At 44.2% G+C, this 14,178-nt stretch overlaps 1 protein-coding gene across 1 annotated transcript in view; it reads right to left on the bottom strand.

Moving 5' to 3' along the window:
• tusc3 (tumor suppressor candidate 3) overlaps window positions 1-14,178 on the bottom strand; it is a 254,083-nt gene that overhangs the window by 147,170 nt on the left and 92,735 nt on the right. Inside the window, exon 3 of the mRNA XM_056280029.1 lies at window positions 6,043-6,160. Within this exon, the coding sequence (XP_056136004.1) occupies window positions 6,043-6,160 (118 nt within the window). The remainder of the gene's footprint in view (window positions 1-6,042; window positions 6,161-14,178) is intronic.

Raw genomic sequence — 14,178 nt, 5'->3', positions numbered from 1 at the left:
ATAACTCTGATCCCTGGTGAATGTGGCAAGGCATTCAGTCTATCACAGACTACAAAAGCTCCAATAGTGGTTCCACTGTCCATGATGCCTCCCTGCCAGACAAGCTAAATCATTTCTATGCCCGCTTCGACAAGGACAATACTGACACAGCCACAAAAATCCCCTACCACCCAGAAAACCAGGTGCTCACTCTATCAGTCGCAGAGGTCAGAGAATCACGGCGCAGAGTGAACAAATGGAAGGCTGCCGGACCGGACGGCATACCGGGTCGGGTCCTCCGGGAATGTGCCGACCAGCTGGCTGAGGTCTTCACAACTAATATTTAACCTCTCACAAGGCACCTGTGCCCCTCAAGGCACAGGTGCCCCTCAAGGCTGTGTTCTGAGCCCCCTCCTTTTCTCCCTCTTTACCCACGACTGCCTGCCAACTCACCCCTCAAATGTTATAGTTAAGTTTGCAGATGACACCACAGTCATTGGCCGTATCACCAACAGTGACAAGATGGCCTACAGAGATGAGATTCAGCACCTCACATCATGGTGTACTACCAACAATCTTGTCCTCAATGTGCAGAAGACGAAGGAGCTGATTGTGGACTTCAGGAGGTCTAGAAGCTGCAGCCACTCCCCCATACACATCAATGGAGTGGAAGTAGAGCATGTTTCCAGCTTTAAATTCCTTGGAGTCCACATCAGCGAGGACCTTTCGTGGACATTAAACACCCAGGCCCTTGTGAAAAAGGCCCAACAACGCCTGCATTTCCTGAGGAGGCTGAGTAGCGCCCGTCTATCCCCCAAATTCTCACCAACTTCTACCACTGCACCATAGAGAGCATCCTGACCATCTGCATCTCAGTGTGGTACGGCAACTGCACCTCAGTAGACCAGAAAGCTCTGTAGCGGGTCGTCAAGGTGGCCCAGCACATCACCGGTACCCAGCTCCCAGCCATGAAAGACATTTATCACAAACGCTGCCTTCGAAGGGGTCTGAGCATCAGCAGAGATCCCACCCACCCCAACCATGGATTGTTCCCCCCCCCCTGCGCTCTGGGAGGCGCTACAGGAGCCTCAGAGCCCGCACTACCAGGGACAAAAACAGCTTCTTTTCACAAGCTGTTGCCCACCTGAACCTGGCCACCCACTGAATGTCTGTAGATATTTTTAAATATTTTGTACTCGTGCTCTTTTTTAACTTATTTTTAGCTTTTGGTCTTCATGTGTGTATATCTTGTACTGTGTTTGCTGTCTGTGTCTGTCTTGCACTGTTTGGTGAAGCCACAGCCCTCATTTCATTTTTAACATGTGCCTGCACATTGTTTTAATGACAATAAATTGAATTGAATTGAATTGATTTGATTTGATTTGATTTGAATTGAAGTGAATTGATGGGGAACATAGATGCATGAGCTCAGAAGAAAGTTAGGTATGCAGGGAAGAAGACAGAAAGGTAAAATATATATATATATATATATATATATATATATATATATATATATATATATATATATATTACATATCTATAAACTATATAGATATATAATATATAGACGAAAACCTACAAATACCAACATAACAAAGTGAACAAACACAGGAAAGAGGGGGGAAGAGATGGAGGGAGAAGACACTAAATCAAAATCAGAAAATGCTTGTTGGCCCATCATCAAAAGACAGTGTTGTCGTGTGATACTGTACCTGTGGACTGTTGCCATGGCGACTGGTCATTATATATAATATGGCGTGGGAGTAGTTTCCCCCCCCCCCAAAAGGCTATTTTAGTCTGTTCATTTTTCAGGTGTCTGGGCATGTGCGTGTGCGTGTGCGTGTGTGTGTGTGCATGTATGGGGGGGGGGTATAAACTGATAAGCCAAAACATTATGACCACCTGCCCAATATGCTGTTGGTCCTCCATGTGGGCCAAAACAGCATCGACCCTGCGAGTCACGGGCTCCACAAGACCCCTGAAGGTGGCCTGTGGTATCTGGCACCAAAACATAAGCAGCAGGTCCTTCAAGTCCTGTAAAGTGCGAGGTAGAGCCACCGTGGACTGGGTTGTCAGTCCTCAGAAACTCAGTCGGATCGAGATCTGAAGAATTTGGAGGCCAGGGCAACACCTTGCACACCTCCTCGTGTTCCCGTGTGCAGTGTGACAGGGCACATCATGCTACTGAAAGAGCCCTTGGCCACCTGGGCCGGGAACACCACTGCCATGAAGGGGAGTACCTGCTCTGACAGGATGTTTAGGTAGGTGGCACATGTCAAATTGACGTCCACATGAATTGCCGGACTCAGCGTTTCCAAGCAAAACATTGGCCAGAGCATCACGCTCCCTCCACCGGCTTGTCATCTTCCCACAGTGCACCCTGGTGCCATCACTTCCCCAGTCAAAGGGCGCACACATACATGGCCATCCACATGATCTAAAAACAAACAGGACTCCTCAGACCAGGCGACCTTCCTCCACTGCTCCAAGGTCCAGTTCCAATGTTGGTGTCCCCATTGTAGGTACCTTTAACAGTGGACAGGGGTCATCATGGACATTCTGACCGGTCTGCGGCTATGCAGTCCAATACGCAGCAGGGTGTGATGCACTGTGTTGTGAGACACTCATCCCGTAACCATCACTGACATTTTCTGTCACTTGTGCCACAGTAGACCTTCTGTTGGTTCTGACCAGATGGGACAGCCCTCATGCATCAATGAGTCTTTGGCACCCAACACCCTGTCGCCAGATTGTGGTTTGTCCCTTCTCAGACCACTGTCGGTAGGTACTCACCACTGCTGACCGGGAGCAGCCCACCAGCCTTGCTGTTTCAGAGATGCTCTGACTCAGTCGTCTGGCCATAACAAAACAAGTGGCTCAGGTCTTTACTCCTGCCCATTTCTCCTGCACCCAGCATGCTGGCTACGACAACTGATCGTTCTCTTACCATCTGATTTACCCATCTGATCTACCCAGACCTCAGGTCTTTACTCCTGCCCATTTCTCCTGCATCCAGCACGCTGTCTATATGAAGTGACTGTTCTCGTAGTCAACGCGTTGGATCTACCCAGACCTGATCTACCCAGACCTTGACATGTGCCCTTGTTGGTCATGATCACCATTATTCGGTACATCTGTGAGTGGTCATAGTGTTTGGCTCATGTGTGTGTCTGTGTGTGAGAGAGAGAGAGAGAGACAATGCAGAAGAGGTTATGGACATGAAGGGAAATGCAGTCAAGCATATACATGAGCATGTTAACATAGTGATGCTGATTCAAACACAAACAACCACACGCACGCACGCACACACACACACACACATCTAATAAATTCCCATTTTCAGAAGTTTTTGAGTATTTTGACTTAAATTGAGAAAATCAGGAATGAAGATGATGTGAATCTGCCAGAGAGAACTCTTAAATTGTGGCAAAAATTTAATCGTAAACTTTCTCTGAATCTGAAAGTTTAAAAGGTAACTCTTGAAATCTGTAAGTTTTGCACCCTCTGCAACACTCTGGTGTGTAGCGTGCCGCCTGACGTAAACAATGCCAGTAGCACCTATGGAACATGGAGCTGAGCAGCTGTACTTGGTAGTGATTGGCACATGGTATTTATAAGCTTGACTTGTGTCAGCTGACATGGAAGAAGAGTGGATGGTGTCTGCATTTGTGCTAGCCATGAAAACTGCAACTTCAGTAAATACGTCTGTAAACGAATCCCTCAGGAAACTGAGGACATTTCAACTCAACATAAGGACAAATGAAACGTTAATACAAGTAGTGGGAGCACAGCCCACTCCTCTGCCCTCTGAGCTGCACAAACACAACAGATTGTATAGGCACCTTAGACACCCAACTCATTTTCAGAGACAACACCCTCCTCTTCGGTGTTGTTTACCTCGTCACAAAGGGAACAGGCAAATATTGAACATGCTCCTTTTCTTCACAGGTGCTTAACAAGGAGACTATAAAGTAAGCAACAACAAGCAAATAAATGTCATTTAATAAAAAAAAAATACAAACACCGCTAATAGATATTCATTAAAAAGTCACTCATACTCCCATCCCGAGTATCACCACGCCCTGCCAGACACCTCCCAAATAATAATCCCAATAGCAGGAATTACTAGGAAATAATCTTAACTTTAGTAATTTATTACAAAAACATTAAATAGAATCAAAATGGCATTTGTCAGTTATTCTTAACAGTAACTGGAATGTAGAGTTGGAACAAACAACACAAATAATATGCCAGGGGTGAAGAGTAATGAATCACAACTCGCGTTACAGTACTTGAGTACATTTTCCCTGTAACGGTACTGTTTTAAGTGCAATAAACCATAGTACTTTGAGTTGATTGAGTTGATTTATGATTGGGTATTCTACTTGGCTATATTTATGTTAATAACCATTAAAAAGGTTAAAAGACCAAGTAACATTGTTGATGTGGGCCTCAAAAGATAATGTGCCGTCCAAGATGACACCCAGACTCTTAACCTTAGGCGATGGAGGAACTATAGAATTGTCAATAGAGAAAAACTATCAGGTTTAGCCAAAGTAGATTTTAGTACCTACTAAGAGGACCTCAGTTTTATCACTATTAAGTTTGAGGAAGTGGTATGAAAACCAGGATTTAATTTCTAGTAAGCAGTGAGAAAGGGAAGTGGGCGGAAGAAGAGTGGAGGTAGGCTTGTTGAATAGATAAAGCTGGGTGTAGCAGTGAAATTGAATGGCAAATTTCCTGAAAATGTGGCCAAGAGGTAGTAGGTAAAAAATAAATAGGAGGGGTCTCAATACAGAGCCATGGGGAACACCAGTAGTAACAGGAAAGGACTGTGATCTCAAATTTTTAAGTTGGAAAAACTGAGTGCAGCCAGAGAGATATGATCTAAACCAGTCAAGGGGGGTGCCAGTTATTCCAATGGAAGCTAACCTTTCCAGGAGGATGTTGTGTGAGATGGTATCAAAGTCTACACTCAGCTCAAGAAGGACAGGTACGGTTAGGAGTAAGTTATGGTTAAGTAGTTTACCGTTCATGATTACCTGTCCGTTGTTGCTAACCTTATCAGCAGCTACCTCAGTGGTTATCTCATGTGTCTGTGGTGAGACTGCCTTCACCTCTGACGTGTTTTAAAATAGCTGCCAGTCCTTTCAGAATGTAAGGCTGAGCCTGAACGTCTATATGGGGCAAGAAGGGCTCAAGTCATTGAAAAGCAGCCATCTTGTGTTCTTGAAAAAAAAAAAACAAACTTTGGGCTAAATGAAGGGGAACAACAGCAAATCTAATGAGAAACTAGTAGAAGCTCCTCCTGCGGCAATATCTTAACTACTGAGTAGAATTTATGGTAGATTAAGGTGAACACATTCCATACTGCAATATTAAATGTGTGTTTTGTTCTTGTAGACAAATGTAATAATAATAATAATAATAATCGTTACATTTTATATAGCGCTTTTCGCCGAAGTGGGTTCGGATTTGTGTGTTCAACTGTTGATGTGTGTGTATACTATGTGTGTATGTATGTGTGTGTGTGTGTGTGTGTGTGTGTGTGAGTGTGTGAGTGAGTGTGTGAGTGTGTGCATGCATACATGTGCGTGTGTGTGTATTGCAGATAATTAGCATGTTGTGTCCCTGTTTGAGTTCTGACAGGCCTCCTGTTTATGGAAATCACATAGGATGAAATGAAGGACAGATGCATGGAGGTATATAAGGGGCGAGAAAGAAAAGACGTGAAAAGACCAAGCAACAGAAGGCACTAAGGAATGAAGACTGGCGTGGTGGATGAAAAGACTGAGGGTAAAGTTGCAAGAGGTGTAAAGAAAAGAATGGAGGATGTGCTGAGACAGGAAACAGCTCACCTGTAGTAAAATAAAGGAGTGGAAGTGAAGGGGCGGATGAAGCAAGTGAAGGGCAAACAGATTGAGGAAAGAAAGAAAAATGGAAGCAGAAAATAATGAGGGAGAGATGGAGAGGAAAGCTGTGGTTGAATAAAAGCTGGGGACCTATTGAAAAATGGATCAATATAGAGAATGAGGGAGAGAGAGAAAGGGGGGATTGGGTTACCTGTTGAAAAACATCAGCTCCCTCGTCATAGTCCACCACGGTGAAGAACAGCTTGTTGGAGAAGGCAGATGAGTAACGCCATGAGTTAGCCAGCACCTGATACTCCTCATTCGCCTGTCTGCAAGGTGGCGGAGAGAGAGAGAGAGAGAGAGAGAGAGAGAGAGAGAGAGAGAGAGAGAGAGAGAGAGAGAGAGAGAGAGACACACACACACAGAGACAGAGAGGGAAATGAAGAAGGGACAGAGACGTTAATCCAATAAAATTCTTTTGTTGATTTGGCTCTTCTAGTAGTTCGCTGCTCTCCACAGAATATCTCTGATTGTCCTTAAAAATGTTATACATTAAACCTGCAGTGCGTAAGTTGTGTCTCCCCCTCCTGGCAGTGAGGGTAAATACTTCTCTTCGTTCAGCGCTCTCCAACGAGGAAAAGCTACACCAGTGGATATCAGTGTTTGTCCTCACCGTCAATCGCTTTAATTTTTTTACTTTAATCCTTCCTCTGAACGCCGCATTTCATCTTTTCTTTGGAGCATCAGCAAGTTTTCCTTGACGCTTCTTAGGTTTTTTACTGCCACTGCGGCGGCTGGCCAGTAGAGGGCGCTGGGGCGCCGCCCCTTCAAACAACAAGAGATTAAAATCTACTTAAACATGTGAAATATAATGTAGTTGTATAATGCAAATAATGATTAAATAAAAGTGTCGTCAGTCTGTGAGCGCCTGTCAGCAGCATTACATATCGGTTCACATGGTATTTGGTTGGTTTCTGTCTGAATACATATACTTCCTGTCTGAATACATATACTTCCTGTCTGAATACATATACTTCCTGTCTGAATACATATACTTCCTGTCTGAATACATATACTTCCTGTCTGTGTACATATACTTCCTGTCTGAATACATATACTTCCTGTCTGAATACATATAGTTCCTGTCCCTGTCTCAATACATATACTTCCTGGGTGAGGGGCGCTGGCCAAACCATACCTTCTGTAAACCCTCAAACTTGTGGCGAGCAGGTGACCTGAGGCTGCTGTCTGATTGGGTTCTTCAGTTCTGTGTCCCCAGACACTCCCACTTTTATTGGCAGTGAACTGGTATTGTTTTAATGTTTTCTGATCTCATGTGATTGGACAATTCTTGTGGCTGCCAATCATGTTTACACCCACCATGACGCCTCATCTCGACTGTCAATCATCCACCATCTACCAACCCTGATAAAATCTATAGGCCACATGGTCCTTCTTAATAACTCTGTGACTGTGTGGACAGTAAAGCAGCTGTCGGGTGTGCCGCGCCAAGGTACATTGTGCCCCCCCCTCCAAACATTTTTAGCACCAGCCGCCACTGCTTCCAAGCCCGGAAGCTTTCTAGCAGAACACATGGATGTATTACGGCAGAGCCCTGAAGGTAAGCCAATCAGAGGCATGCAAACACTTTTGTCACACAGAAGTTCAGCTCCGGCAAAGCAATCATTGTTTTTGTTTTTTTTCCTTCAATTTTCCCCCTTTTCTCCCCAACTGTATCCGGCCAATTACCCCGCTCTTTCTGAGCCATCCCGGTCGCTGCTTTGCCGATCCGGGGGGCACCCCGACCGACCAGAGGAGGCGATAGTGCAGCGACCAGGACACATACCCACATCCGGCTTCCCACTCGCAGACACGACATAATAAAGTGGAAGAAGACAGGATAATAAAGTGGAAGAAGACAAGACAATAAAGTGGAAGAAGAGGTGATAATAAAATGGAAGAAGACGTGATAATAAAGTGGAAGACACGATAATAAGTGGAAGAAGATGTGATAATAAAGTGGAAGAAGACAGGATAATAAAGTGAATAATAAAGTGGAAGAAGATAATAAAGTGGATAATAAGGTTGAAGGATAATAAAGTGGAAGACATGATAAAGTGGAAGAAGACATGATAATAAAGTGGCAGAAGACAGGATGATAAAATGGAAGAAGACATAATAAAGTGGAAGAAGACAAGACAATAAAGTGAAAGAAGAAGTGATAATAAAGTGGAAGAAGACGTGATAATAAAGTGGAAGACACGATAATGACTGGAAGATGTGATAATAAAGTGGAAGAAGACAGGATGATAAAGTAGAAGAAGACATAACAAAGTGGAAGAAGACAGGATAATGAAGTGGAAGAAGACAGGACATAAAGTAGAAGACATAATAAAGTGGAAGAAGACATAATAAGGTGGAAGAAGACATGATAATAAAGTGGAAGAAGAAAGGATAATAAAGTGGAAGAAGACATAATAAGGTGGAAGAAGACAGGATAATGAATTGGAAGAAGACATGAGAATAAAGTGGAAGAACAGAGGATAATGATGTGGAAGAAGACATAATAATAAAGTGGAAGAAGACAGGACAATAAAGTGGAAGAAGACATAATAAGGCGGCAGAAGACAATACAGTGGAAGACAGGATAATGAAGTGGAAGAAAACATAATAAGGTGGAAGAAGACAGGATAATAAAGTGGAAGAAGACAGGATAATAAAGTAGAAGACATAATAAAGTGGAAGAAGACATAATAAGGTGGAAGAAGACATGATAATAAAGTGGAAGAAGACAGGATAATAAAGTGGAAGAAGACATAATAAGGTGGAAGAAGACAGGATAATGAATTGGAAGAAGACATAATAAAGTAGAACACATAATAAAGTGGAAGAAGACAGGATAATAAAGTAGAACACATAATAAAGTGGAAGAAGACAGGATAATAAAGTGGAAGAAGACATGATAAAGTGGAAGAAGACAGGAAAATGAAGTGGAAGAAGACATAATAAAGTAGAAGAAGACATAATAAAGTGGAAGAAGACAGGATAATGAAGTGGAAGAAGACATGATAATAAAGTGGAAGAAGACAGGATAATAAAGTAGAAGACATAATAAAGTGGAAGAAGACATAATAAGGTGGAAGAAGACATAATAAAGTGGAAGAAGACAGGATAATAAAGTGGAAGAAGACATGATAAAGTGGAAGAAGACAGGATAATAAAGTAGAACACATAATAAAGTGGAAGAAGACAGGATAATGAAGTGGAAGAAGACATGATAATAAAGTGGAAGAAGACAGGATAATAAAGTAGAAGACATAATAAAGTGGAAGAAGACATAATAAGGTGGAAGAAGACATAATAAAGTAGAAGAAGACAGGACAATAAAGTGGAAGAAGACATAATAAGGCGGCAGAAGACAATACAGTGGAAGACAGGATAATGAAGTGGAAGAAAACATAATAAGGTGGAAGAAGACAGGATAATAAAGTGGATTAAGACAGGATAATAAAGTAGAACACATAATAAAGTGGAAGAAGACAGGATAATAAAGGAGAACACATAATAAAGTGGAAGAAGACAGGATAATAAAGAGGAAGAAGACATGATAAAGTGGAAGAAGACAGGAAAATGAAGTGGAAGAAGACATAATAAAGTAGAAGAAGACATAATAAAGTGGAAGAAGACAGGATAATGAAGTGGAAGAATACATGATAATAAAGTGGAAGAAGATAGGATAATGAAGTAGAAGACATAATAAAGTGGAAGAAGACATAATAAGGTGGAAGGAGACATAATAAAGTGGAAGAAGACAGGATAATAAAGTGGAAGAAGACATAATAAGGTGGAAGAAGACAGGATAATAAAGTGGAAGAAGACAGGATAATAAAGTAGAACACATAATAAAGTGGAAGAAGACAGGATAATAAAGTGGAAGAAGACATGATAAAGTGGAAGAAGACAGGATAATAAAGTAGAACACATAATAAAGTGGAAGAAGACAGGATAATAAAGTGGAAGAAGACATGATAAAGTGGAAGAAGACAGGATAATGAAGTGGAAGAAGACATAATAAAGTAGAAGAAGACATAATAAAGTGGAAGAAGACAGGATAATAACGTGGAAGAAGACATAATAAAGTGGAAGAAGACAGAATAATAAAGTGGAAGAAGACCGATAATGAAGTGGAAGAAGACATAATAAAGTAGAAGAAGACATAATAAAGTGGAAGAAGACAGGATAATAAAGTGGAAGAAGACATAATAAAGTGGAAGAAGACAGAATAATAAAGTGGAAGAAGACAGGATAGTAAAGTGGAAGAAGACAGGATAATAAAGTGGAAGAAGACAGGATAATAAAGTGGAAGAAGACAGGATAATAAAGTGGAAGAAGACAGGATAATAAAGTGGAAGAAGACATAATAAAGTGGAAGAAGACAGAATAATAAAGTGGAAGAAGACAGGATAATAAAGTGGAAGAAGACAGGCTAATAAAGTGGACGAAGACAGGATAATAAAGTGGAAGAAGACAGGCTAATAAAGTGGAAGAAGACAGGCTAATAAAGTGGAAGAAGACAGGATAATAAAGTGGAAGAAGACAGGATAATAAAGTGGAAGAAGAGGATAATAAAGTGGAAGAAGACAGGCTAATAAAGTGGAAGAAGACAGGCTAATAAAGTGGAAGAAGACAGGATAATAAAGTGGAAGAAGACAGGATAATAAAGTGGAAGTTAGCGTTTCTTCAGGCAGGAGCTGGTTTTTAGTAGGTCCTTTAAAGAACGCTTTGTTACGATCTCAAGGATGCTGCTTTTGTGCACTAACGAAGATCTTTTTTATATGACACCGTTGTGGCACAGCAGCGAGGGCAGCGGGGTAGGTGGGGGATTAACAGAAGTATTAATCACACCAGCGAGGGCAGCGGGGTAGGTGGGGAATTAACACAAGTGTTAACCACACCAGCGAGGGCAGCAGGGTGGGTGGTGTGATTAACACAAGTGTTAATCACAACCCCGAGGGCAGCAGGGTGGGTGGGGGATTAACAGAAGTGTTAATCACACCAACGAGGGCAGCGGGTGGTAAACACTGGTGTGGTTAACACAGCTGGTGTGGTTAACACTTGTGTTAACCACACCAGCGAGGGCAGCAGGGTGGGTGGGGGTTAACAGCAGTGTTAACCACATCAGCGAGGGCAGCGGGGTGGGGGCAGTGGGGTGGGTGGGGGTTAACAGCAGTGTTAACCACACCAGCGAGGGCAGCGGGGTGGGGGCAGCGGGGTGGGTGGGGGGTTAACAGCAGTGTTAACCACACCAGCGAGGGCAGCGGGGTGGGGGCAGCGGGGTGGGGGCAGCGGGGTGGGTGGGGGTTAACAGCAGTGTTAACCACACCAGCGAGGGCAGCGGGGTGGGGGCAGCGGGGTGGGGGTAGTGGGGTGGGTGGGGTGTTAACCACACCAGCGAGGGCAGCGGGGTGGGTGGGGGGTTAACAGCAGTGTTAACCACACCAGCGAGGGCAGCGGGGTGGGGGCAGCGGGGTGGGTGGGGGGTTAACAGCAGTGTTAACCACACCAGCGAGGGCAGCGGGGTGGGGGCAGTGGGGTGGGTGGGGGTTAACAGCAGTGTTAACCACACCAGCGAGGGCAGCGGGGTGGGGGCAGCGGGGTGGGGGTAGTGGGGTGGGTGGGGTGTTAACCACACCAGCGAGGGCAGCGGGGTGGGTGGGGGGTTAACAGCAGTGTTAACCACACCAGCGAGGGCAGCGGGGTGGGGGCAGCGGGGTGGGTGGGGGGTTAACAGCAGTGTTAACCACACCAGCGAGGGCAGCGGGGTGGGGGCAGCGGGTGGGGGCAGCGGGGTGGGTGGAGGGTTAACAGCAGAGTTAACCACAGGTGTGAGGAGTTACTCTGGCCAAAAGAAATCATAGGCAGATGACAAGAGCCCAACATGGACACATGACCTCATGACCCCACTCTCTAGCCACGCCTGCAGCCACCATTCACCTCCCTTCCCATGCAGAGCTGATCATGCTGCTCCTCTGCTCTCTCGGGGAAATGTTGGATATGTGTGTTTATCTTTTGTGTTGCACTGCTGTGGGTGAAATGACATTTAATTCTTTCGTGTACACAAGTACATGACAGAAATGACAATAAATTGATCCTGATCGGGCCATAATTCAGACCCATGTACATAAAAAAGATTTACACAGCTTTGTGAGGACACACAGAATCACAACCCTCAGACCAGCTCGACAAAACACTACACACTAACAGCTCATCTGCTCTCCTGAAAGAGCAGAAAACAAGCAACACCACAAAAAGCTCTTTTGTGAGTCTCCTTTGTGAGTCTCCTTTGTGAGTCTGTCACAACAGCCCTCGGTGGAGCCCTCAGAGGTGAACACAGAGCTCTTCAGACGCCGCTGAACGGGGAGCCACGAGTCTCCTCTGTGATGTGCCGCACAACCTGAACGTGCTCGCTGGCCGGCCGCTGGGTAACAGCACATCCCGGATAAGCTTCCAAGTAGCCTCATCGGACCTCCGCCATGGAAAGCAGTGAATGCTGGGTAATATCAACTACACTCCTCTTAGCAGAAGGAATAAAACATTAAGAGGACCGAGGCGATAAGCCATCTGTGTCACTGCCCGATAAGATCCCTTAACGTCAGCCCCCAGGCCACCATTTAACATCCATTTCTCTCTCTCATTCATCTCTCTCTCTCTCTCTCTCCCTCTCTCTATCACACACATCTCTCTCTCATTCATCTCTCTCATTCATCTCTCTCTCTCTCTCTCTCTCTCTCTCTCTCATTCATCTCTCTCATTCATCTCTCTCTCTCTCTCTCTCTCTCTCTCTCTCTCTCTCTCTCTCATTCATCTCTCTCTCTCATTCGTCTCTCTCCCTCTCTCTATCACACACATCTCTCTCTCATTCATCTCTCTCATTCATCTCTCTCTCTCTCTCTCTCTCTCATTCATCTCTCTCTCTCTCTCTCTCTCTCTCTCTCTCTCTCTCATTCATCTCTCTCATTCGTCTCTCTCCCTCTCTCTATCACACACATCTCTCTCTCATTCATCTCTCTCATTCATCTCTCTCTCTCTCTCTCTCTCTCTCTCATTCATCTCTCTCATTCATCTCTCTCTCTCTCTCTCTCTCTCTCTCTCTCTCTCCCTCTCTCTATCACACACATCTCTCTCTCATTCATCTCTCTCATTCATCTCTCTCTCTCTCTCTCTCTCTCTCTCATTCATCTCTCTCATTCATCTCTCTCTCTCTCTCTCTCTCTCTCTCTCTCTCTCATTCATCTCTCTCATTCATCTCTCTCTCTCATTCGTCTCTCTCCCTCTCTCTATCACACACATCTCTCTCTCATTCATCTCTCTCATTCATCTCTCTCTCTCTCTCTCTCTCATTCATCTCTCTCATTCATCTCTCTCTCTCTCTCTCTCTCTCTCTCTCTCATTCATCTCTCTCATTCATCTCTCTCTCTCTCTCTCTCTCTCTCTCTCTCTCTCTCTCTCTCTCTCTCTCTCTCTCTCTCTCTCATTCATCTCTCTCATTCATCTCTCTCTCTCATTCGTCTCTCTCTCTCTCCCTCTCTCTATCACACACATCTCTCTCTCATTCATCTCTCTCTCTCACCCATCTCTCATTCATCTCTCTCTCTCTCATTCATCTCTCTCTCTCATTCATCTCTCTCTCTCACCCATCTCTCATTCATCTCTCTCTCTCTCATTCATCTCTCTCTCTCACCCATCTCTCATTCATCTCTCTCTCTCTCATTCATCTCTCTCATTCATCTCTCTCTCTTTCATTGACCTCTTGCTCTCCCTCTCTCACACACATCTCTCTCATTCATCTCTCTCTCTCTCTATCTATCTCACACACACACATCAACTTATGAATTTCATCCTGGGACAGACAAGCAAAAATGGCTACAGATGTAAGCAGAAAGAGGAAGATGGACAACTCAGTAGACACTGATGAAGCTGCTGTTTACTAGGACGGTGAAGGCCAGGATGATGATCGACTTCAGTTATTACAGGGAAATGAAACATATCCAGCAGCTCAGTGTTGTCTGGGCTTATAGAGACATGTTGTGTTGTCTGGGCTTATAGAGATGTGTTGTGTTGTCTGGGTTTATAGAGATGTGTTGTGTTGTCTGGGCTTATAGAGATGTGTTGTGTTGTCTGGGTTTATAGAGATGTGTTGTGTTGTCTGGGCTTATAGAGATGTGTTGTGTTGTCTGGGCTTATAGAGATGTGTTGTGTTGTCTGGGCTTATAGAGATGTGTTGTGTTGTCTGGGTTTATAGAGATGTGTTGTGTTGTCTGGGTTTATAGAGATGTGTTGTGTTGTC

This window comes from Lampris incognitus, chromosome 5, assembly GCF_029633865.1.
Source record: "Lampris incognitus isolate fLamInc1 chromosome 5, fLamInc1.hap2, whole genome shotgun sequence".
Classification (NCBI taxonomy): Eukaryota; Metazoa; Chordata; class Actinopteri; order Lampriformes; family Lampridae; genus Lampris; species Lampris incognitus.
The sequence above is the reverse complement of the archived record's forward strand: the minus strand, read 5'-3'. Positions and strand labels throughout refer to the sequence as shown.